Source organism: Colobus angolensis, unplaced genomic scaffold, assembly GCF_000951035.1.
Source record: "Colobus angolensis palliatus isolate OR3802 unplaced genomic scaffold, Cang.pa_1.0 Scaffold35, whole genome shotgun sequence".
In the NCBI taxonomy this organism is placed as follows: Eukaryota; Metazoa; Chordata; class Mammalia; order Primates; family Cercopithecidae; genus Colobus; species Colobus angolensis.
In genome coordinates, this window is record NW_012116821.1 from 2,608,812 (window position 1) to 2,635,597 (window position 26,786).

Sequence of the window (26,786 nt, forward strand, 5' to 3'; positions counted from 1 at the left end):
TGCCTGTCTTTCTGGGTGGAGACACCACAAAGGTGGCATGGTATGTAACTGTGGCACACACACATGGCAAAGCCGCTTTTATTGAACTGGCTTGAAGAGACAAGGCAGTTATTCTCTGAATTTTTAACAGATGCCAACGTGAAAATAAATTGTCCATGTGCCAAACGAAGATGTGCTTGCTTTTTGGTGGTTTCTGTTACCTTGGACGTCTTGTTGATATCCTGACAATGCTGTAGTTCTCTGCTAGCTGACGAGGCACCTTTGTTGAAGAAATTAAAGTTTTCTGTAATTGATTTTGTGCTCTCCTGCATTGGCCTGGCCACACATGCTTTCTGTCTTTGCTGGTTTCTCTTTCATGGGTAGGATGAATGGTGACTTGGGTTTCATGCTTGACTCTACTTTTTCCAACAGGATTTAAAGTCTCTAACGCTTACATTGCAGAATTTGTTGTGTCCCATGAAGAGGAAAAGAATACACAATTGGAGGCTAAACAAGATCCATGTTAAAATTCCTCCCAGTTTAATTTTCCCAAATTTCCTAGTTTTGCTTTCACTTTTTATTTGACTTTGTTTCTGACTCAGTTTTGTAACACCCTTCAAACTTGGAGATATGTTTTCATTGGATGGTACTTTAATTGGACCTATCCCTGGCGATTTTGGAGCTTTGACAATATTGCCGTGTTTAAGTTCATGGAGCTCCATCACTGGTTTCCTTTAGGTCGTCTACCTGCAAATATGCTTTAAGGACTCAGTTTACTTTTAAAATTAAATACAGTTTCATTCTATTTTTGAAAATTCCTATAGCACTTCAAAAGATAGGTCTCTCTCTTAACCGGGAAGAATTTTTCTGTCTTCCTACTACACAAAAATACTCATTTTTTCTTCTCTTATATAGAAGATGTGATTTGCTTATAAAGACGTCATAAATAGGTTTCTTTAATTTTTTTTTTTGTCTGCTAAGATTTAGAAAGCAACATTGGATCTTTGTGTAAAGACGATCTCTTTTACAAATAAGAGAATCATATCTAGCTTTTTTTTTCTTTTCTTTTTTTTTTTTTTTTTTTTGCTGAGGCGGAGTTTTACTCTGTCATCCAGGCTGGAGTGCAGTGGCGCAATCTCTGCTCACTGCAGCCTCCACCTCCTGGGTTCAAGCAGTTCTCCTGCCTCAGCCTCTCGAGTAGCTGGGATTACAGACACGTCACCACGCCCGGCTAACTTTTGTATTTTTAGTAGTGACGGGGTTTCACCATGTTGGCCAGGCTGGTCTTGAACTCCTGACCTCAAGTGATTCACCTGCCTCAGCCTCCTAAAGTGCTGGGGTACAGACGTGAGCCTCCGCGCCTGGCCCTCATATAGCGTTTTTATAAACTAGGGAAAGTCTCCGCTAAACAAACCACAGATAGGACACTGCTGCAGAACACACTGGAAAGGTCTGGAAAACTCACTTATCTAAGAATAACACAGGAACATGTTTTAGAAATGCTAATTTGTTTACCACTGGGTCTTAAGCACCTGTGACAACGACTGGCTTGTCATTAGGCCAGCTAGGCCAGTTTTCCAAGAGGGCAGTGAAGGGATTTCTTGGTTTTAATTGATAGAAGAAAAATGTCTCTTGGCTTTAACACAGGTCTCCATAATAGAGATTGAAGTAGCATTTTTCCTAGACTTACATGAACACTGCTTACATTGCCATGTCACGAGAATGGATTGTTGGAGTAGGAATTTTTCACTGATGCTAATGTTACTATTCACAGTAACACTAAAACAGTCCTTTCAAAATGCAGGCTGAATGACTCCAGGGAATATCCTGGCAGCCCACCACTACCCCTGTCTTTAGCTATTAGATATACCAAATATGGAATTCAAACAGTTATCAAATTGTATTATAATCCATTATCTAAATTAACACCATGTAACGTCGGAATGAACTTGAGGACAAGTGATTCACCTCTTAGCAGGTGGTGGAAACGAGCCTGCCCAGGTCGGGCTTATACCCTCACACAAGCTCTGGGGCAGCAGAACCTGCCAGGGCACCATTTCCTAAGCCAGGGTCCTGCTTGCTCTAACTTACAGCTAGAAAGAGAACCGTCTTCTCTTTTTTTTTTGAAATCGAGTCTTACCCTATCCCAGGCTAGAGTACAGTGGCGCGATCTCGGCTCACTGCAACCTCTGCCTCCCAGGTTCAAGTGATTCTCCTGCCTCAGCTTCCCAAGTAGCTGGAATTACAGGTGTGAGCCACCGCGCCCGGCTGGGAATAGTCTTCTTCGTTGAGACTGGTTTTCCTTTAACCCCCACAAAAAACCTAATGGGTTGTTCCATCCATTAAGACAAACGTTTATCAAGGGTACTCACTGCCATGGGAGCTTGAGATCCCATGGTAACCAGAAGTCAAGGCCCTTTTCCTGACATTGAGAGTCTATTCAGGTACTTGACGAGGATTTTGAGTTCTCTTTCTCTCTCTCTCTCTCTCTCTCCCTCTCCCTCTCCCTCTCCCTCTCCCTCTCCCTCCCTCCCTCTCTGTCATACACACACATACACACACACACAGACACAGAGAAGCAAACTCTGGGGAATCTGCCAGATCAGGAAGGATGTATACTGCATCTTAGGCCGCCCAGAGCTAATCAGTACTATAGCTGTTGGTTGTGGTCTAAAACTGACAAGCTGAGCTTTTCTGAGCCAAATAACATGGCCGGCCAATTATTCCTGCAACCATTTATCTGGAAGGGCACAGGGCTTTCTGCATAGTGAGCTAAGTGAGGCAGGATCCCCCTGAGCTCTAGCTGGCCTTGTAGAGGAGGTGTGGGACAGGCAGGCCCAGCCCAGAGCCACCGTTCCCTCGGGGCAGCCTCGGAAGGCGTGCCAGGAGGCCCACAGGTGTGGCATTGCACCTCCAGAGATTAACCACCATCCAGGGACTTGCAACATTTTCTGGCTTCACTGATGAATGGTTTGTAGGGAAACCTGGCAAGAGAAATTAGTTTGGAAACTTGGAGTCATTCACAGAGGAAATAAATGGTAGAATGCATTAAAAATAATATGAATAATAGTAGCTATCATTTATTAAACCTCTAGTGTGTGCAAGCACTGAGCTGTGTGCTTTACACATTTTCTCATTTAATCTTACAAGGTAGGCTCAGTTGTCATCCACATTTTTCAGAAAAGGAAGGTGATGCTTTGCAGTTACTAACGTGCCCACAGCTGCTGAACTAGTAAGTGGTGAAGCCACAATTTGGCCCAGGCAGTTGGTCTGCAGAGCCCTCACTCCTCACAGCTTCGCAGTGGCTGTGGAGATGGACAGGGTGGATGTGTCTGATAGATATTTTGACCATGGAAATAATTGTGCTTTCTGGCCTAGTAGACTCATTTTTCTTCCTTGCCTTGCTGTCAGCTATCAGTTGTTCCTTCTCACAACAGTCCTTTCTTGGACAGCTGTCTCCCTTTCCTCAGAAATGATTCTTTGAAAACACCGTGAGATGAAGAACGAAACAATCCAATTTATTAAGCTGCTTTTGTAAAGTGAAAACAAATAGGTCTGAATGAAGATGGTTTATTGTGTTCACTAAGACAACATGTTTTTGGTTCTAACTCTAGGCCAGATACCTTGCTTGGGCAGATGAGAGGAGAGTATGTTTTAAAGCCTCCGGAACTTGTAGTCTGGTGAGAGAGACAGTTGCACAAAAAACGATAGCAGTGTACTAACTGCCTGGCCACAGTTAACATTTGTGGTGCTTTTCAAGCATATAAAAGTGACTGCTTTCCTGGAAGAGCAAGGAATGTATTGGAAGATAGCAGTAACAGAGTCATACAGAACAGGTGTACATCAGCTGTATGAAGGCAAGTGGCCTTCTAGGCACATCTGTAAAAACAGCTGCAGCAAGGGACACAGCACACCAGCTTATTTTTTAAGCTATGCCTCCCATTAGTGGATCTTTCCATGATATGTAAAATATCAGAGTGTAGTAGTACATAATAAGGGTCAACATTGTTTTGGGAAATGTAGAGTGTATGTGAATAGTATGTGTAAGTATGTAAACATATACTCATGCACATTGGATCATGACATAAAATATGTCTCTAAAGTATGGATTGTTGAAAAAAAAGAAGTTTGAAAGTGGCCCCACAAATCAATGTCTGTGAGCCTCAATGTCTTTAGGTTGATTTGAAGATGAAATGAACAAGCTGTTAGCATATGATATGTGCTCATTAAAGATCAGCTGCACATAGGCCAGGGAATGGCACCTTACCTAGAACCTGAGAATGCAGATTTGCTAAGTTTATACGAATTTGCTGAGCGACTGGATGAGCAGGGACTTGCAGGTCTGAAGCATCCAGGGGCTACAGGGAGCTCAGAGCCTAAGTGATGGAACCAGAGTGGGAGCATCTGGTGACTGCGTGTCCAGGGTAGGGTGGCAGACTCGTGTGCTAGGCGAAGTTTGGCCTTCAGCCAGTTGGGAAGTCAAGAGACAGTGAGTGGTTTTTGAATAAACACAGATCCCTGAGAGATGCGGAAGGCGGTTCAGCACCCAAGTGTAGGGCACAAGCAGAAGATTTTCTTCTTAGAGGAGGAAAACCAGTAAGCCTGGGGCCTGGCTGGAGATGCTCAAAGCTTAGAGGGCAGGAAGTCATCAGTGCTGGCTTTTCTTGTGGTGTGGGTGCTCATTTGTTGATAGTTGGTAGCTGGGCTACAGATGGTTTGAAGAAGGTAAAATTCTAAACCAGCCAAATACAAGGGCACCTCCAGTGGCCTGTAGACTCAAATGAGTGCAGGAACTGTAGCTTCCAAGTCCATGCCTTGGGACATCCACTTTGGATGATACCCACTAGTCGCATTGGAGCCTCTCAGAAGCTGTCTGGCCAGATTTGCCCAGGTCCTTCCTACACATTGTTCAGGTCTTAGCTGGAATGTGACTTCCTCAAGGAAACCTTCCCCCCTCCCAGTCTAAACTGACTCTTCCCCTGATACTCTCATAGCACCTGCACTTCTTCTGTTCTCCGCATCACACTTTGAGTTATTTGTCAGATGCCTGTGTCTCCCACGGGAATGTTAACTCCATGAGGGTGGATGTTGCCTGTGCTTGGCTCATTCATGCCCCTGGCACCTCGTGAATGACCCAGAAATGGAAGAGAAAGGAGGTGGTATTTAGTTGACTGAGATGTTACTTTTTTTGTCTCATACAAAGTTATACATTGCTTCGTAATTTTAATTCATTATTTTCCCCTATTGATAGGCTTTTATTTTCTGTTCACCTAAAATTTCAGTTCCTCAAGGGCAAGGATCACATCTTTTGATTTTTAAAAAATACTCTTTTATTCTTACCACAGTTCCGAGAATGTTAGAGTAAAATAGGTGCATGCCGATAGAAGATTTGTGTGACATTACTGTGGATTGAGTTACCAGTTTGATCGCTTAGATAGAAACCCACACAGTGAATAAAGGGCTCACAGAATCACTATAAAGGCAATAGTAATGCCTTTGTGTAGCGTTTTCATGGTGGTTTTCAGTTTAGCAAAGCATTTTTGCATGGATTTTTCTTATTTGACTCTCAGGGTGAATGATCTCGTAAGCCAGAGCAAGATGTGCGTTCTCCACTTACAAAGGAGCCTGTGGACCCACACAGCGAACAGGAGACGCAGCCCCTAAACAGATCTGCTTCCAAACAAATCCGTAGGGGGTGTGTTTCTCCTACTCCACTACCTTACCTTCTCTCTAAGGATTTGTCTTTGGCTTGATTTTTCTTTCCCCTAAAGGGCAGAAAGGGTAGTCTGGTTTTCCACATCAGAAGGGTGACTCTGCGATTGGAATGTGGTAATACAAGTTCGGTGACTGTGTGAGCATGCGCGTAGGACTCCAAACCAGGAAATTCACTATCAGAAACCTGGTGCAGATTTATGTTACGAATGAATTAATCATGTTTTCATATGAGGTTTCTAAGAAACTTTGTATCATGTAGATAATATCTAATTTAGTGCTTTGTCTAGAATTTTCCCATGTTAGATATTTACTTGGGACCCTATAATTCCATAATACACTCAGTAATTCAATATACTTTCACAATATACAGGAAATTCTTTTTCTATTTTCTGAATTTCCCTTACTAGAAAGTATGGTACTCTAAACTCAGATGGCTTATGGCTAGAAAAGGTCACACCTTTTAAAAACGCAGCTGCATTCCCTCAGCTGTCAGGCTTGCTATTCGCAAACTCTGTTACAAGACACCATCCTAGAAGAATGTTCTGAAAAAAGCAAGATGCAATCAAACAAATATGTCACCATAAATAGGAAGAAAATTCTTAGTTGAAATCTGATTTCTTGGGAAACATTTTAAAATGCATTTCTTTCAAAAATAAAAATTTAGCAAAACAAGAAAAGAACTACCTTCCAAATAAGTATACTTGGAAATTACAGACTTGATTTAGATTTCTTCCTAGGAAAGAAAAACGTTTTAACCAGAATCACACACACCTATAGCTGGAAGTGCCCCTACAACTATTGGGTACGGGTGAGGAAACTGAGGCCAGAAAGGTCAAGTCACTGGCTGGAATCTGCACAGCAGACTTGGAGGCCAGGATGAGATCCTCACCCAGTGCTCTCTTGGTTACCATGCTACCTGTCCTGTACCCTTGTTTGAATCTATAATAGTGACAAGAACTGGCCGGGCATGGTGCCTCACACCTGTAATCCCAGCACTTTGGGAGGCTGAGGCGGGCAGATCATGAGGTCAGGAGTTTGAGACCAGCCTGGCCAACATGGTTAAACCCTGTCTCTATTAAAAATACAAAAATTACGCCTGTAATCCCAGGACTTTGGGAGGCTGAGGTGGGCAGATCCCGAGGTCAGGAGATCGAGACCATCCTGGCTAATAGGGTGAAACCCAGTCTCTACTAAAACAACAACAACAACAACAAAAATTAGCCAGGCATGGTGGCAGGTGCCTGTAATCCCAGCTACACAGGAGGCTGAGGCAGGGGAATCACTTGAACCTGGGAGGCGGAAGTTGCATTGAGCCAAGATCGCCCCACTGTGCCACTGCACTCCAGCCTGGGTGACAGAGTGAGACTCTGACTCAAAAAAAAAAAATACAAAAATTACAAAAATTAGCCAGGCATGGTTGCACACACCTGTAGTCCCAACTACTCAGGAGGCCGAGGCAAAAGAATCGCTTGAACCCGGGAGGCAGAGGTTGCAGTGAGCCAAGATTGCTCTATTGCGCTCCAGCCTGGGCGACAGAGCGAGACTTCATCTCAGATAAAAAAAGAAACAAAAAAGCTATTGCTGTTGAAAGCTTCCTGTGAGCCGGCCCTTTTATGCATGTTTATCTCCGTTAATCCTCACTACAACCCTATGAGGTAGATATGATTGCCCCCATTTTACAAATGAGGAAAGTGCTGATAGACCTGCATCGTTTCTGTATTTAGGATGAATAGAAATACTTCATTTTTAGCTAACTTCTGTCTCCTAATTTTTTTATCAATTTGTTTCGGAGATTATGGCAATATTCAATAACCTTTAAAAATATCCATAATGGAATACTTTTTTAGTAGGATTAGCTAGTGTTGGTAGTGTTGGCATTTAATTGTGATTTTCTAATATGTGTCACATATCTGTCTCCTAACTGGTCTTCTCACATGTAACCTTTCTCCACTTCAATCCTTTCCTCATGATGCTTATTACAGTAGGGTTAGCATTCAAAAATGCAACAGGCATGGTGGCCCACGCCTGGAGTCCCAGCTAATTGGGAGGCTTAGGTGGGAAGATCACTTGAGGCCAGGAGTTTGAGACCAGCCTGGACAACATAGAGAGACCCTGTCTCAAAAAGAAAACAAATGCAAGTCAGGTCATACCATTTCCTCTTATGGCAATATATGGTCTCTGCCATTACTACCCCAACTGAAAGACCAGCTTTTCACAGGACTGCAGATACAGAGGTTTGGGTGAGCCATGCAGCCATTCATCTGGTAATAATAGGAGCTGTACCTGCCGGATGAAATACTTCATATTCAAGAGAGAGAGTGACCAATAGAACAAGAGGCGAATGATATAAACAGACATTTATAGAAAAGGAAGTAAAGACAGTTGTTTAGCATGTTCACATTGACTCATGATAACTGAAATACAAACACAACCACAAATTATACAATATCTCTGAAAGAATACATTGAAAAACCACTTGCCTTTGGCCAGGGGAACTCTGGCAGAAGACAGGGATATGAGAGGTACTTCCCATAATACACCCTTTTTAACCCTTTATAATTTGTACGCAGTTACCCAAGTGCTGGAGTAATGTGAATTCCAGACATTTAAATAAAAAACATGCAGAAATAAAAACTTGTTCATCCCAGCTGGAAGCTTCATCTGAATGTATAGGCTATCCATGTTAAAAGATATTTTTGGGAGTTTATAAACCAAACATTAACCTTCTAATGTCTTACTTTTTTTGTACATCACATTACGGATTATAGGACACTTTCCATGTTATTTCATTTGATCCTCACAGGATCCGGGACTGTAGCCCAGAGAGGTTATGATTTGCCCTAAGTCACACAGCAAGCTGTATTCAATACCCACTGCAGTCCATTTATTTACATATCTGTCTCCCCTACTAGATTCAGAGATCATGACACAAACAAGACCACAGTCTATGCCTTCCATTCCCAGTCCACTGCCGTTAGATGATGCTAGCTTAGAAAGGAATCAGCGAAATATGTCAGCTTCCCCTTTCATGGTCTTGGGGACACAGGGAAAGGGGTGAGTCTCACCACAAACAGAAAACAAGATTTCAGGAAGCTCTTTTAATTGGTGCCATTGCAAACGTAAGTGATACAAAGAAAAAAATAGCTTTCAAGTTTTAATTTCTTTGTAAGGAGGTAGATTCCACACCCAGTAGAACTTTGTCCCTCAGGTATGGGAAGTTGATGCTGTAAAGCAGCCTTATTTGAATTCGCTTTTAGATTCTATCTCCTTTTGCAAACTCCACCTCCTTTTTACAAATGTGATTTTATGTAAAATGCCGGTGACAATTGAGATAGTTCAAGTGGAACATTACATATGTATTTTTAAGGCCTGAGGAAATAGAAAAATAAATAAGTTGCCTAGGTAAGAATTCTTAGCACTCATTTGAACAAACCTTAAGCCTATAATGAGTGTCGCAGAGGCCGCAAAAACTTAAGAATATCATACACTGCTGGGCTCTGTAGCTCATGCCTGCTATCGCAGTGCTGTGGGAGGCTGAGGCAGACAGATCACTGGCGGTCAGGAGTTCAAGACCAGCCTGCCCAACATGGTAAAATCCCGTTTCTACTAAAATTACAAAAATTAGCTGGGCATGATGGCGTGCACCTGTAATCCCAGCTACTCTGGAGGCTGAGGCAGAAGAATCACTTGAGGTTGGGAGGCGGAGGTTGCAGTGAGACGAAATCATGTCACTGCACTCCAGCCTGGGCGAAAGAGTGAGGCTCCATATCAAAAAAAAAAAAAAAAGATAGATGATAGATAGATAGATAGATAGATAGATAGATAGATAGATAGATAGACATTTAAATAAAATATATATATTTATGTATATATTTAAATAATACATTATAGGGAGAGAGAGTATACTATCAGAGCTTCCAAAGCCTTTGGCATGGACACCTTCGTGGTTGGAGTGAAATTTAATGCTAATTAAAGGGCCTGTGTTATTTTCCTTAACTAAGGAAGAAAAAGCAATCATTATTTTCAAAGAACTCAGGGGGAGACCCACATGATCGCTGTGAAATGGAAACACATTTTTTGATTAAACAGGACTCTATCTGAAACACTTGAGAATTTTATAGTAAAGCTTAGATAAATATTTCATGTAACATCTTAAGATGCAATCATTCATAGTAATTTTAGTGCTCTGATTTCTGTTTGTTTTCAGATTGAAAAAGCAAATGTTTTCTATGATGGTTTATATCTGGAAGCTGCCAATTGAGCCCAATTTCATAAGGCTTATCTTTATAAATAAGTTAAATAGGATAACAAGAAATAGTTCAACTTACTTTTATTTTATGTCTATCTCTTTAAACAGAAGCAATGTTAGAATATCTTCTTTTTAATTGAAATGTAAACTGTGGCCACCTTTGTAAATACAACATGCCGTTTAACCTCCTTAAGCCAACCTGAGATCTAGGATTATCTTACCCTCCAGCTGCCTCAGTGGACTTTCTTTGGAAGCTACTGCTTTAGGTTCTCCTGGAGCAGAAACCTGCCCGTCTCCAGCTAGAGCCTTCACCTGGTAATGTGGGCCCCTCTCCCCAGCACAAAACACTGTGTTCTGAGAGTTGTTTTTCAAACTGTCCTTTGTTAGCATGCTAGATGGATAACGTCAGCTTTTTCTCAAATCTGTCTTGATTTGGGGTCCTCTTTGTCCTAATGAGTATTTCACAGCTCCGTCTATGAACTCACTTCTGTTTGCCTGGACTCCTGAAAGTGGATGTGCCTGGCTTTCCACTGACGCATAAAGAAGTGTTTTCTTTATCCATTTGAATCATCTACCCACCAAGCACCTAGGTGTTGTACTCAGCACTCCATTGGGCGCATGAAGAATTAAACATCCATTCATTTTTAAAAAAACAATAGTTTTTGTTAGCCACCACGTCCCACAGTGCTCTGCTAGGCACCGAGGATACAATAGTGAGCCCAGGTGTGATCCTCGCCCTCATGGAGCTAATGTTTTAGTGGGGAAGAGAGATGATAAGTGAGTCAAAATAAAATAAAGTGATTACCAGTGATTATGAAAAGTGCTCTAAAGGAAGGTGAGTGGGAAAGGGTACGGGTTGGTGTGGCCTCTGACCGGGTGTTGAGGGAGGGCTGAAGGATGAGAAGGACCTAGCGGCGTGGAGAGCAGATCGTGGGCCAGCTAGGAGGAGGGAATGGGGGAGAGAGGCTTTGCCAAGGGAAGAAGCATGATGTTGTTTTCTAGGAACTCTGGGACCTGCAGGGCAGTGGAGTAGGAGAAAGCTCTAGGAAATGGGGCTAAAGGGAGAAAGGCAGCGGCCAGAGCTCACGAGGTCTCACAGACAGGGTCACATGTGTGCATTTTATTCTAGTGCCAGTGGGAAGTCTTGATGATGTTTTGTTTTGTTTTGTTTGAGATGGAGTCTCACTGTGTGGCCCAGGCTGGAGTGCGGGGGCGCGATCTTGGCTCACTACAACCTTCACCTTCTGGGTTCAAGGGATTCTCCTGCCTCAGCCTCCCGAGTAGCTGGGATTATAGCTGCCACCGTGCCCGGCTAATTTTTGTATTTTTAGTAGAGACAGGGTTTCACCATCTTCGTCAGACTGGGCTTGAACTCCTCACCTCATGATCCACCCACCTCGACCTCCCAAAGAGCTGGGATTACAGCCATGAGCCACCATGCCCACCAGTCTTGATGAGTTTTATGCAGGGGAGAGATATGCTCTCATTTCCTTTTGTATTCCTGAAAGTTATTCTGCCACCTTTGAGGAAAATGAACCAAAAGGAGCAAGACTGGGGTTAGCAAGGCTGAGTGGTCGGTCATACAGCTGTGATGTGGGCAGAAGAGACAATTGGGGCTGGCTTTGATAGGAGTAGAAATAAGGAAGAAGTACCTCACACTATCTGTGTCAGAGCAGAGTCACCAGGACGTGCTGATGGATGGATCACACTTAGAGGAAAGAAGGAAAGGCTGACCTTGTGGGTGTCCCATGTGTCTGAGGGAGCATTTGGAGGAGTGGCCGTATCCATTACAGAGGTAGATAAGTCCCAAGACCCAACAAATTTGAAGGAGAAAGTCAGAGGTTCTGCTGGGGCGCAGCAGAATACAGTGCAAGCCTGCAGCTGTTTGCAGTTGACCTGTGAGGGGTAGTGCGAGTCAGGTGTTAGAAGTCTGCAGGCCCCTTAGGAGCCAAGTTTAACGGTTACTGCTTGAGGACACCAGAGGGGAGAAAAACAGCTCTATGCAGGGAAGAGCTGGTACCTTGGGCCTAAAAGGTAGGATTTTTGAGTAACCAGAGAGCTACGTCCTGGGGATTGGGCAGTGAGCAAAGGCTTGGAGGGGGCACACACGGCGTGGCCAGCCTGGCAGGGGCAGAGGTTTGCAGTACAGCGGTTGGTCCCTGTTACTTTTTGTAGGGACTTTATCTGTAAGAGAGGTGAAGGTCATCTGCCTTTGCTCCCCCTCCTCCCCTCCCTACTTTAAGTTCACAAGCCATTGGCTTCCTGGGAATCCTCATGGGAATTCAGGGTTAGGACCAGGGTTTCACCAGGGCACCCTCCAGACTGTCCACGCTGATTTGAGATGTCTTTAGCTGTTTTTTAGGAAACTCTCACGATACCAGCCTTCTCCCTTGCCACCTGCCACATAAGTCCATGTCCATTTTTATGTATGCAGAGATTATGAAACACCTGCATTTATATGTTTCCATTTATTTCCCACTTAGGTTTTATGACAGGCACACAAAGAAACCCTCAGATGGCTCAGTATGGACCTCAACAGACAGGACCATCCATGTCGCCTCATCCTTCTCCTGGGGGCCAGATGCATGCTGGAATCAGTAGCTTTCAGCAGAGTAACTCAAGTGGGACTTACGGTCCACAGATGAGCCAGTATGGACCACAAGGTAAAACCAAAGCTTCTCCTAAATGCATGGCAGCAAGTTGTAGAAGTTTTCTTAATGTATTAGTCCTTCAAGATTTTAATATTGTGAACATATCGTAAGATCCATATCTGTTACCTGACAGGTTTGTGAGGTTCATACAAGCCCACAGTACTTTAGTTGCCCCTAATGATGGGAGCAATAATTACAGTCATTATTGGTTAAGCATTTATGTATCAGACACTAGGGTAAGTGCTCATCATCCTTATGTTGCTAATGAAGTAGGGAACCCCTATCTTCTGTGACGTGGTTCTAAACATAGAGAAAAAAACACAAGCTACGTTCTCAGAAGGTTTCTGATGTAAAACTTGGGCTTTGTTGGGTGGGATTCTGGTTTGGCCCCTCCCTCTTAGTGATTTCTGTCAAAACCCTGAGCTGACAGCTCAGGACGGCATTGCCCCGCACATCCCTCCCAATTTCTCTCCGAGGTGCCGCATCAGGTCAGCAGTAGCTCTCACTTTCCCAGTCATCCCCAGTCTGACTCTTCAGAGACAGGACAAAGCCTGAAATGGTTACATGTCTTTCACAAGAGAAGGTAAGGGAGGAGCAGAGAACTAAGTGGAATCATGTCCAGCATGCACCACTGGCCTTCCTTCTTCCTGGAAGTGGATGTAGGTTTTGTTAGATACACATAGAATCCTTTTATCAAGGTTTTTAACCTGATGTGTATAGGTATACATATATATAACATACATGTATATATATTTTTTTCTAAGTCACTTTTAGCAATAAGACATTTGAATTTACCACCTTCCTTATATTTTGTTTATTTAAATTAGACATTAATGGATAATTTAGAGAGAATGAAATAATCTGGCACAATTCCCAGAGTTCCCTCACTTCTGAAAATACCAGGAACATTCCGGGTGAAGATGATGAGTGCCACTGGGAAACCGTAGTAAAATGTTTACCATTTCTACAACAAAACCAGGTTTGCCTGGGGTAGAGCCTTGGTATTTCCTAGAGGCGTTTGCAACTGTTTAGCAAACCCATCTATGAGGCCAGGCAAATATAAGGTGAGGCCCAGTCACCTCCCTTTTTACCTGCCATTTCTCAGAAAATCGCATCTTTCTGATGAAAAGTACTTTACAGCTTGAAAAGCGAGCTCTTTTCTTGTGTTCTGAAGATCTTTTTCCAAAAGATCTTAAACAGTTTCATTGCTACCAATGGAGCATTGTTTCTTTGCCTTAGAGGGCTTTGTTATATTTACTTTCCAAATATTTCTGTTGGTAGGAAGACTACGGAGATACCCAAGAAAGCAAACATCTATATAGAGCCTCTCCTGCCTTTGTTCAGGCTTGTCCTGAGAGTGAGACTTGGTGTTTTGCCCAATTCTCTTTACATCACATCATCAAGAGTTTTCCATGTTAGTAATTCCAGTAAGCGTTATGAATTTCAGTCCCAGTCGACAGTAATGGTCTGCTTGTTCCCTGGCAGCGCCAGGTAACTATGACATGTAGCTGTTTGTTGCTGAGCAGAGGCAGGACTGTGGGTTACCCACTACCCTTACTGAACGTGATGGGTGTTGTCAAAGCCAGGTTTCTTTAGCTGTCATGGAAAGAAGAAAACTTAGCGGCAGTTGGAAAAGCAGTTTATAAGTTGTGGTAGGCACCGAAAATGTGGGCTTTTACTCCTAATGTAATTGGAAGCAAGGTCCAGACCTTGCTCTCAGAACTGGGTGTGGGTGAAGGTGGTCTAGTTAACTCTTAAGACCATAAGCCCTTCCTGGGCTCTTTGAAATTTGTCTCCATACTCTTTAGTAATTCAATCTTGTAGCCTCTTTTTCTACTCATCATACGTGAAGACTGAGCCTTGGGCTATCTAGTAAATCTTTTGTGAACAACTAAGGAAGAACTTTTGCTATAGGAACTAATAGCAGGGAAGGAAATTACTATAGAATGGATTTATTTTTTGACTAAATCCCTGTTTTTTGCTATCACTGAATGTGAAGACTCTTAATTTAAGAGCACTGAGCCCAGGAGAGTTCTTATCCAAACTGCTGTGTCTCCTTGGAAGATTGCTTACTCTTTCTGAATTGCTTTTTGTCTAGAAAATGAGAAAATGAGATTATATTGCATTGGAAGTTGCTTCCACTTCTAATGTTCTGTGAGTAAAGCCTTGCTTCAGTTCCAGGACCTTTACTGTTATGGTAGCCCACTGGGTTCCTGCGTCACAGTTCAGCTTTTTGTTGGAGTGTTTTAAGGCCTGAACCTTAAGTGTAGGTTAATAGTAGAAACAATCTGAAATGAGAATGATATTCCCACACTCGGCACTCTCTGGTGCCTGAACGTTGGGCACCCCTCCCGGCACCATGCACCCTTTTCTCCTCTCCTGAGTGACATTGCCACCTTGTTCCCCTCCAAGGCTTGTGTGCTGCTGGGTTCCTGCGTCAGCTCTGAGTGCTGTGTGCTGTGAGGGTCCTGGTACTCTCAATGTCCAATTCAAAATCATCACCTTTTCCCCCTTGGAGCCTCCTGTCCTCAGCAAACACTCAGCACCAGGAGATCACATTTGCAACATGTATTGTTGAGCTCAAGAAATGCTCTTCACTTTTTCTGTCTTTGTAGTCCTTTTAGAAAGGGATCCAAGTAAAGGGTTTTTTCTTTCTCCTCTTGATTAACTACTCAGATGATTAGTGATGTATTCAGCTTCCTTCTTCACATGAGAAGTGTTCATATCTCTGGAATGATTCTCTCATGCCGCCACCCAAGATGTCATCAGTCTCCTTTTTCCGTTTTTGTTCTTCACTTCATGGCTTGCTTCTGGTTTTGCTTTTTTAAAGAAGTTTCAAATACTTCACAACCATTTTACTCACATTTTATATGAGCAGCTTTTCCAAAATTATTAGTAATAACAACCAGCATTTATTGAGCATGTTACTATGTCCTGGGTCCTGTTTTCTAAGTGTTTTTTATATTAACTCATTTAATCCTCACAGAAGTTGCTGTTATTACTCCACTTTACAGAGGAAGAAACTGAGGCACAGAACAGGTGAACAGTTTTGCCAGGATGCACAGTGACTACAATGGTCAAGCCAGGATCCAAACCCAGGCTGATTCACCCATTCTCTTAATTAATGGGAAGCCCTCTGAGACTGTCTCTATTTCAAAAGTGAGAACACCAAAGCCTTAAGAAATTTAACAATTGGGCCATGATCCCACAGCTGTTACAGTAAGTGGCTAGCCCAGGGTTCCCACCAACGGAAACTGACTTACGAGGGGCCTCTCCCGTGGTCACTGGTGGTGGTGCTTCCCACACCTTAACTGCACTGCCCTCTCGCCAGTTCATTCATTCAGTGAGCCACTAGCGATATGAAACCAAAATGACAAACAACTCGCCTTTATGGAGCAAGAAACATCTTAAGAATACAGGCATGCAAATATATATTAAATATATTAAAAATACTGGAAATATATAATGGAAATATATATATTTTTATATATATATAATGGAAATATATATTAAAAATACTGGAAATAATGGAAATATATGTTAAAAATACTGACCGGGCATAGTGGCTCTTTGGGAGTGGCACTTTGGGAGTCCGAGGCGGGTGGATTACTTAAGGTCAGGAGTTTGAGACCAGCCTGGGCAACATGTTGAAACACTGCCTCATCTAAAACTACAAAACTTAGCTGGTGTGGTGGCGCACACCTGTGGTCCCAGCTACTCAGGAGACTGAGGCACAAGAATCGCTTGAACCTGGGACATGGAAGCTACAGTGAGCCAAGATTGTGCCACTGCACTCCAGTCCGGGTGACAGAACAAGACCCTGTCTTAAAAAAAAAAAAAAATACTGAAGAGATTAAGAATGTTGCTCATGTCCATAATCTCAGCACTTTGAGAGGCTGAGGTGGGCTGATCGCTTGAGCCCAGGAGTTAGAGACCAGCCTGGGCAACATGGTAAAACGCCGTCTCTACAAAAAGATATAAAAAAATTAGCCAGTTTTGATGGCACACACATGTAATCCCAGCTACTCAGGAGGCTGGCATCGGAGGATCACTTGAGCCCAGGAGGTTGAGGCTGCAGTGAACTCTGATCACGCCACTGCTCTACAGCCTGGGTGACAAAGTGAGACCGTCTCAAAAAATAAAATAAAATTTCTATGGTGTGAAGAAGGGGGAATGTTAGAAATGTACATTAATACTATAAAATCTGAATTGTTAAATAAATGAAGCCAATCTAAATGTGTAAAGATATGTAATTACAGTATATTTTGTGAAACAGCACTTTGCCACCTTCAAGCAAGCACATGTAATAATAACTACCCTTGCAAAGTGTTTGCAAGGAAAAAGGGCTGTGGGAACTTGCTTTAATAAATAGAAAGGATTATGTAATTAACATGTTAATTATTAATAAGTGAGTTTGTATGGGAAAAAGAGAGCTAAAATCAATTTCATATCCATAGCCTTTTTGTTTCTTAAGGACAAAACTATCTTGTTTGTTTTTTGCATTCTCTAGAGGAATGTCTGTCACGCTGACTATCCAGAAATACTTTTTGCATGTTGTTACTAGTTACAAAATATAAACACTCAGGCCTTAGTTTTGCTGTGAGTAGGTAACAGTAGTTCTGAGTCTGGATTCCTCCCAGGCCTCACTCACTCTGTATTAGCCTATGGGAGTCTGGGTAGGGCCACCACACACAGCCATATGGGTCGTGCTGACACCTGGGTTTATGCCTCATTTTTCTTGTGTGTGTCTTGGGAAGCAGAGGACTTACAAGTAGGTAAGTCTCATGAACCTTGTATTTCTAAATTACTTTGCCAAAGGTATTTTTCAGAAGGGTTTAAATATATTTTTTCCGCTAAAATAAATTAGATGCCATCTAGAAATTTTCCTTTTCCCTTCATTCATTATATGTGTCTCATAAGTTCAACAGAGGCAAACTTGAAATGATATTCAGTTGAAATGAATACAGTTCCAGACTAGTGAATTACACAGCAATACTCTTAAACTGTTGTGGTTCTAGAGCTACAAGGTATAGATGTCAAGAGTTGTGGGCCCACTAGCTACTTGTGGGTACCTTACAGGCCCTGCAGTCACTGAGACCCAGGATTTCAGTCTCTACTCTTCTAAGTTCAGAACCTCCGTCTTTGGTTGGTTGGTTGATTGATTGGTTGTTGAGACAGAGTCTCACTCTGTCGCCCAGTCTGGAGTGCAGTGAGGCAATCTTGACTCACTGCAACCTCGAGCTCTTGGGCTAAAGGGATTCTCCCACCTCAGCCTCTCTAGTAGCTGGGACCACAGACATGCACCCCACGCCAGGCTAATTTTTTTTGTATTTTTTGTGGAGACAAGGTTTCAGCATGTTGCCCAAGCTAGTTTCAAACTCCTGGGCTCACATGATCCACCCACCTCGGCCTCCCAAAGTTCTAGGATTACAGGCATGAGAGAACCTCAGTCTTATTATTGAATTGACTTAAATACAGCTGCTCTTCTGCAGAGGTGGGGTCTGTCTGCCACATGGATTCATTTTGTGTGGTCAAAAGACTTCCCGTGGATGGTACCGCAGATTGACAAGATCCTGTTCTCTGATGTTCCAAAGACTAGATTCTGTGCAGGTCACTCGTCCCTTCAGTGTGCTCATTTTATTGTTTTCTTGAAACAGGTTGATAGACTTGATGAGGCCACAGCTTCTTATCTTACCCTTGTGTTTTTGGTTAAATTGACAGTGCAAAGCAAAAGGATTAATTCCTTGTTCTATACTGTTACGTTTTACTAAGGAAATCTCCTAAATCTGTGTTGCTAATACTAGAAAAAGCAAAAATTGAATTAGATGGTTGCATAGCAAAGGAGAGGCGAATGTAATCAAGTCTTCTTGTGATGTCTGCATCTAGCCTTCAAGTTATAAGACTTTAGCATGAATTAGACTGATAATCATGGTGATTTTGATAAGATCATCACATCATGATTTTATCAAAACCTGGGAATTAGGGAGAAAAACTCAGGAAAATATACAGTACAAATCAACCTAAGATGAAAACAGAGAAAAAAAATCAAGCAACTTTAATTTTGACTAGTGTGAGGCTGTTCTACTGCAGTAAATTTGACTAGTATGAGGCTGTTCTACTGCAGCACTCAAGAGGGGCACACCCCCTGCCCTCACTGCGTGACCGAGCCCACCACCATATATGCCATGTCAGGTGGGGTTCATTAAGACAGCAGTGGGTGGCACGTAGAGAGGCAGGGTGTGGACACGCAGCTTCACTTGCCCTCTTAGCAAGGTACCTTTTCCCGAGGCCCGTTGCTCTTCCATTTATTCGAATGTTTAAAAGGAAATTACCTGTTGACATATTTCACAAATCCGCCAGAGTCGCACCAGGCACCCTGGAAGAGGGTCCCTCCACCTGTGGTTAGTGGTGGCTGATCAGGACCCTCTCTGGCCCACCTGCAGGGGGTGCCTTTCCCCTGCAGTCTGTGTGGGGCGTGCAGGGCACAGCAGCTGAGCCTGGAGACACAGCCCCTGCTGTGTGTGGCCCCGCCACTTCTGATGCTTAGATGCCTTCAGTTCTCACCATAGAGACTTGACTGTTTCACACTGCAGTTGACTATTGGGTTGGGTGTGTGTGTGTGTGTGTGTGTGTGTGTGTGTGTGTGTGTGTGTGTGTGTGTGTGTGTGTAATATATATAATATAATATATATATATATATTTCTTTTTTTTAAGATGGAGTCTCGCTGTGTTGCTCAGGCTGGGGTGCCAGCGCAATCTCAGCTCACTGCAACCTCTGCCTCCTGGGTTCCAGCAATTTTCCAGCCTCAGCCTCCAGAGTAGCTAGGATAACAGGTGCCCGCCACCACACCCAGCTGATTTTTTGTATTTTTAGTAGAGATGGGATTTCATCGTGTTGGCCAGGCTGGCCTCAAACTCCTGACCTCAAGTGATCCGCCTGCCTCGTCCTCCCAAAGTGCTGGGATTACAGGCATGAGCCACCGTGCCCGGCCTCTTTATATATTTTTTAATGTCAGTGCTTACCTTTTATACATTCTTCTATTTGAGAAATAGATTGTGTATCTGTGCGTGATGAAAGTAAAACTAGGCATATATGCAATATGATAATGTAAAGACAATTTCTTTTCACTAATTATACAGTTATTAGAATACCTTTTGGGCCAGGTGCAGTGGCTCATACCTATAATCCCAACACTTTGGGAGGCCAAGGTGGGTGAATTGCTTGAGCCTTGGAGTTTGAGACCAGCCTGGGCAGCACAGTGAAACCCCATCTCTACCAAAAATACAAATATTAGCCTAATGTGGTGGCATGCGCCTGTAATCCCAGCTACCCGGGAGGCTGAGGCAGGAGAATTACTTGAACCCGGGAGGTGGAGGTTGCAGTGGGCTGAGATTGCACCTGTGCACTCTAGTCTGGGCGACACAGCAAGACCTTGTCTCGAAAAAAATAAAAAGAACACTTTCTTGCCTATTCCTTGGCTGATTTTATCTATTCATTGTCAGTTGTCCTACAGTAGTTACTATATTTTTTTCCCTGCAGCAACCACATGAGATAGAGAATCTTTTATTACACCCTTTTTATAGAGGAGGAAACTGAGCTTTGGAGTAACAGGTAGCTTTCCAGAGGTCACCTGCCCAGAACCAGACAGTGAGACCTGCCTCCTGGGAGGCCTCTCTTCTTCACTTGGCTGCCTTGACATGAGATGCTGGCCTCTGAGCATACCCACGTATCCTTGGGGTCTGCCTCTGACGTTAGCCCCATTCCGGGATCCACTTCTGCCCCGGGAGAGGCAGCGGCTTGCACATGGCTCCCTTCCCCTCACCACTCTGCAGAGTCCTCCCTCCTGTGTTTCTCTTCATCACTCTCGTCACCACATGACATTGTCTTGATTTCTTTACTTGCCTGTCTCCTGCCACCAGAACATAAGCTCTTTGTCTTCATTCACTGCTGAATCCCCAGCATTTAGCCCAGAGCCTGGCATGTAAGAGGCCCTTAATAACTCTTTCTTAAATGAATGAATTTTGCTAAGGCAGAGTAATCCAGAGTCACTGATACTCCTTCCCCACTGCCTTGAGGCTTGACCGGTATTGGGTTGACCATTCGATGCCTAAGAGCAGTACCTGTTATATTATCCTTGTGGGGTGAGACTAAGGATAATTTTTGTCTGTTTCTATGCTTCCATATTTTCTGTATTGAGTTTTCATTACTTTGTAATTTTAAAAAGGAAGACAATAACTGTTGTAACATAAATGGAAAAAAACTACCAAAAGTGAAACGTTGAAGTGACACTGTAAGGTAAGATAATAGGTCTTTCTCCTTCTTTTACAAACTTTGTGTAACATTGTAAGTTTTACATTTTAAGTAATTTTTAAATGCATATTGACCTAAGAGAAATATGGTACCTTATATATAGTTCAGAAAACAAATTATGTGTATTTATTCCCACAAATAGGACTTGATGCAACTTGTGGTAAGTCAGCTTTCATTTTGATGAACCTGTATTTGTGATCATCTAACTACTTGATACATTTCCCTGCCTAAAAGAGCAGCATTGTATGATAGATCTAAGTAGAAACATAGAATTGAAAGAAGCTGTATTGAAATAGAACTTTGTTTTTCACAGAAAAGATCTTACTTAAGTATGATAACCAACAAATAAATACATGAAAAATGCTCAAAATTTTTTTTCATTAGGAAAATGAAAATTAAAGCTAAATTGATTTCTGTTACATACTGATTCAAATGGCTAATTTTTTTAAGTTGGAATATCAAGTGCTGGCAGTTAGAACTCTCACACAGTATTTGATGGGAATATATACAAAATAATACAGCCACAGTTTGGCAGTTTCTTATAAACATGTACTTACCATACAGCCAAGCAATCTCATTTCTAGGGTTTTACAAAGAAAAATGAAACATATTCCTACCACACAAAGACCTGTATACAAATTTTTAGCAGCTCTACTCATAATTGCCAAAAACTAGAAACCATATCCAAGAATGGACTACTACTCAGCACTGAAAGGGAACGCACAGATTCATGCAACGGTGTGGATGGATGTCAAAGACATGATGCTAAGAAACCAAGCACGAAAGCCTATACTGTGTGACTCCATGCGACATTGTAGAGAAGTAAAATGACATGAACGGAAATCAGATCAGTGGTTGCCAGGGGGTGGGCATGAGGTTGACTTACAGAAGGGAAAGAGGGAACTTTCTCCTCCTTTCATTTCTTGTGAGATAAATATTTTGTACCTTGATTGTGCTGTCGATTACAGGATTACAGATTTTTTGATATCTCAATATAGACATGACAAAGCCGGGCACGTTGGCTCACGCCTGTAATCCCAGCACTTGGGGAGGCGAGGGCGGGTGGGTTGTTTGAGGCCAGGCGTTTGAGACTAGCCCGGGCAACATGACAAAACCCCGTCTCTACTAAAAATACAAAAATTAGCCTGCCATGGTAGTACACGCCTGTAAACCCAGCTACTCAGGAGGCTCGAGTGGGAGGATCACTTAAACTCAGGAGGCGGAGGTTGCAGTGAGCCGGAATCACGCCACTGCACTCCAGCCTGGGTGACAGAGCAAGACTCTGTCTCAAAAAAAAAAAAAAAAAAAAACCACAATATTTTGTAGTGACTGTTATAAAAATGGTAAACATTGCTGGCTACAAGACAAGATAAATACATATTTAGCCCTCATTCACAACTGCCTTTATCATAGTATGTAGCTAATTATGCATTTCTTTTTCCCACAAGGGTAAGATTTCTGATTTATGGCATGCGCCTCCATTTTCTCCTCCACCATATAGGGAATAACGCAGAACCTTGCCCACAGTAGTTGTTCATAACTGTTGAGTGATTGAAACTTAGAAGCAAAATTTCATATATGAGTGGAAACATTTAGTAGTTTACAAAAAGCAGTACTCTCTGAATATGTATTGTAACTAGCAACTTTAAATTTTCTGGAGTCAGGTACAGAATGTTTTGTGATCTGCCTGAAATGATGACGGTGACTTGAATAGGGTCTAGTTTCTGCTTCCTCTCTCTGGGCTTGAATGGAACTCTTGGTGGGTAGAAATCTGAATTCTATTGGTGACCAATTTTCCAAAGCTAGTGTGCCAAGATGAACCCACTTGAAAACTGTGGGCTCTTGGACTTGGCTGCAAGACCAGTCCAGCTGAGGTGGGCTGGCCCGGCATCTGCCGCCTTCATTGTGCTTAATGCTGGATCCATCTGTTTTCTGTCAAAGCCAGTGCCAACAAATTACTAACCTATTAGAGAAACATGGAAATAAGATTGCACTTCTCATTCCTGGCTTTTCCTCTCATATTTTGCTTGGCTTACATATTTGGTTTTTGTTTATTTTGAGAAGAAAGATACGTTATCGAGTAGTTGGGGGGGCATGAATCATTTTTTGCCCCATGCACACATTTTTAAAAGATGGGGGGGTGATGTTAGTGATGTTGTTATGGCCGTTGATGACGATGGCAGCTGTCATTTGTTAGGCAGCGCTGTGCCTGGCGCTGCACTTGTTACTTTCCGCCTCTTATTCATTATCGTCATCACTTTACAGATGACAGAACCACAGTTCAGAGAGGTTAAACAACTTGTCACGCTGCTAGGGAGTGTCAGAACCAGTATTCACACCCAGATTCTGAAGCCTGTGCTTTATCCATTGCTGCCTCTTAAACCATTTTAAGCCTTTAGAAACTATTTTTATCCAGGCACGTGAGTCTAATGAGGAAAGTTTCAAAGAAAAGAAAAGGGGACTTGGTATTTCTTCTATCCAATAGAGGCCTCTGTAATTAGAACATATTTCCTTGACACGCGCTTTTGAGTGCCAATTCATGGAATCAACCCAACTGATTGGAGAGAAAGAGATTGGCACCCCAGGCCTAAGCGCCTTTCTAAGCACAAGTGCACACACACATGTCTTGGTGTGCATGGCTGTGCTCAAACGCGTACTCCACCAGGTTGCAGATGCTTCCTGCCAGAAGATGAAGACCAGCTGCCGAATTGAGCAAAGCTATTGAAACACAGCTCTTCTCTCTTTAGTACAGAACGTGAGTGAGAGATGAAGGTAGGGTACAGAGTAACTAAACATCTCAGTAGTTTCTTTCCTTTGTGTTCATTAAAATACAGCCCTTGACGGCCAGTTAAACCCAGGAAGTTGGAGTGCCACCATTTCCGCATTTCAGCTATAAGCAGAGTTCAACAAACTCAGAAACCTTCTTTCTCTAATAAAACTACATGATGGGTATAGTCTAAACACTTGTTTTCTAAAACAAAATTAAAGCATTACTTCATTTCCTTCTAAAGCAAAGGCACATAAGTTTTCACTGAAAAAGGTTTCTTACCGAGTCACTTATCCAGTGTTGGGGGAGGGTGGAAACTAGCCCTCAAGTAATGGCATAAATATATGAATTAGTTACTTGTGCATTCAAACTATGAATGAGTATGTTTATTTTTAATAAAAGCAAGAGCCAAGAAGGAGCACTGTATCTCACTGATCTTACCAGATCATCTGGAAGCGAAGGGGATGTGAGCTCAGGGAGGAGGAGGAGGAGGAGGAGTCTGAATTCCTTCTCACAGGGAAGAGTCGTGAGGACTGGGGCTCTCTCTGGGTAAGCGTGGGAAGAGGAAGGGCCCAGCAGCTGGCCCCTGCTCTGTGCCCGCCTACCAGGGTGCACAGAAGGTGCCTTTTCCGCCAAGACTGCGTGACGGGAAAACGGAGTGTATGTGTGTCCCGTGGGATGGGAGATTCAGAAGCAACATAAGAAATTTTTGTAAAGAACTTTGAAACTGATGAAGAGTGGTGTTTTTTTATTTTTTATTTTTAACTTGAAAACAGAGTTTTGATGGTATCAGCAAACTTCAGCGGTGCAAAAGCAGTGCCTCTTCATGCCGAAGCAGTTTGACTTTAAGGAGCCACCAATAAAAGGCTAATGGCATGTGGCCCAGCGCACCCAAAGTGTCTTCGCTGTGCCTGTCCTGTTCCTGTTTCCTGTTCCCCTCTGTCTTCCACTTTCTTTTCCAGTTCCTCAGATCTGCCATTGTGCACTCTGGCATCCCCTGAAGCCTTTCTCAGCCTTCCAGGTGGTGTTCGGGGTTAAGGAAGCTGCTGACTTGACCAGGTCTTACTTGCTGTTGCTAGTGTAGCAGTTTATTAGCTTGTCCCAAGACCGGTCTGTGTCAGGAGTCCACAGATTGTGGCCCGCTCTGGCACACTACTTGTTTTTGTAAATAAAGTTTTATTGGAACATCACTACTGCCATCTGTGTGTGTGGCTGCTTTGGGGGCTACAGTGGCAGGATTGAGTAATCATGATAGAGACTGTTTGCCCCAGACGCTTAAACTATTTCCTATCTGGCCCTTGACAAAAGTGTGCCTGCCCACATCTGCACGGACAGTGGCCCGTGCGTCGCCTGTAAGGAATAACACATGCCTCCCGGACAGCCAAATGAAAATGCACGCAGTGTCTCTCACAGAGAGCAGACGCACAGTAAATGTGGAGAAGTCTGCAGAGGTCTCTTGCAGATTTGTAGGTGATAGAACTTTGTATGTGTGAATTTAAGAAAGCCGGTTTTGACCATTATGGTAACATTGTTACATAAATGTGATTTTTCTTAAATATTTGAGAGACTGTAGCAGAATGTGTCATGCTTGGACTCTAAACTACACTCCGGGCTGCCTGGGCTCAGACATTCCTCCTCCAGTTGTGGGCCACGTGACTATGGCACATTTGTTGTTATTCACAGCCCTATGCCTTAGGCTCCTCATCTCCAGCATGAGGATTATAATAATGTGTACCTCCTAGGCCTGATCTGGGGATTAAGTGAGTTAACACAAAGAACTTGGAACTGAGCTTAGCACATAGTAAATATTAAGTGTTTGCTTTTATTGCAGTTATTAATCCAATCCTATCTCTGCTGGAAACCTTTGAGAAGCTCCTCCTTATCAACAAGATAAACCTCGAACTTAGAAGCCTGGTACACAAGGCCCTGCCAGACCCAGCCTCTCCCCTCTACCCCCCGACAGCCACACACAGCGCCCCAGTGGCTGTCCCAAGTCAGTCTGCCCTTGCCATCGAGCTGGTGTCCCCAGCCTCTCAACCATAAGTGCCCTTTCCCCTCTTCTGCCATAGCCCCCAGCCAACAATGAAGCCCCCTTCAAGTGGCACCCACAATTTAGATACTTTACATACATTATATGGTTTAATCCTGAGAACACCTCTTCACATGGACAATGTTAGGATTCTCTTTGTTTTACAGAGAAGAGAATGAAACAAGAAAAGATGAAAGCAGCTTCCCTAACGTCCTGCAGGCAGGCAATGCAGAGGCTCACCCAGCTGCAGGCTCTCCCAGTCCCTGAAGCCAGCTCTTGAGGGTTCAGCTCCAGAAGTGCTCATTCAGAGGACTCTCCACCAGCCCCCACCAAGGGGGCCCTCAAGCCTGCAGCCCCCATCAGACTCACTCTCCCTTCTCTCTGCACTTTTCACAATGCATGCTTTTTTTTGTTTTGCTTCTATACTTTTTCTTGTTTTTACCCTTACTGCTTTACTGCACACACACACGCATAACCATACGTGCGCACGCATGCACACACACGCATGCTCACCCATGTAGACTGTGAGCTTCTCAAGTGCAAGAATTGGATTGTATTTAGTTTTATGTCACCTCTGCCTAGAACAGCTTTTGGTGTATAGTAAGTGTATAGTTATGTTACATGGATGGAGAAAGGCTTCCAAAAAGTAGTAAGGACTGACTGGGAAACACTAATCCATATTCCACGCACACACACTTGTCTTTTACATTTATGTGATTTCAACATTCATTTATTTATCAGGAGGCAGCACGTTTTATTGGTTGAAGACGTGGGTCCCCGAGTCAGTTTGCTAGAGCTTCAGTCCTCATCTTCTAGCTCTTGATTTTTCTCATTTGTAAATAGAGTCCTGGGGCTATCTGTATTTCACGTGGTTATTGGAAGAAATGAATGAATTCATTGGTGCAAAACACTTAACCAGGTGCCCAGCAGACACTGCGGTTTAGCAGTTTAATTATGATTGAAGTAGTATCGTGTATCTTAATTTACTTGAATTTATCTACACACAAAGTAAAAGGTATGAAAGGGAAGGGAAAACATCTGCCATCCCTCACCTATGCCTCCCGCCCTGCCCGCCATCCCTCACC

The 26,786-nt window shown here is 43.1% G+C and overlaps 1 protein-coding gene across 2 annotated transcripts in view; it reads left to right on the forward strand.

The window, feature by feature from the left end:
* ARID1B (AT rich interactive domain 1B (SWI1-like)) overlaps positions 1-26,786 on the forward strand; it is a 393,153-nt gene that overhangs the window by 304,785 nt on the left and 61,582 nt on the right. For both annotated transcript variants that reach the window (XM_011952754.1, XM_011952755.1), the window contains exon 6: positions 12,427-12,606. In XM_011952754.1, coding sequence (XP_011808144.1) covers positions 12,427-12,606 — 180 coding nt within the window. The remainder of the gene's footprint in view (positions 1-12,426; positions 12,607-26,786) is intronic.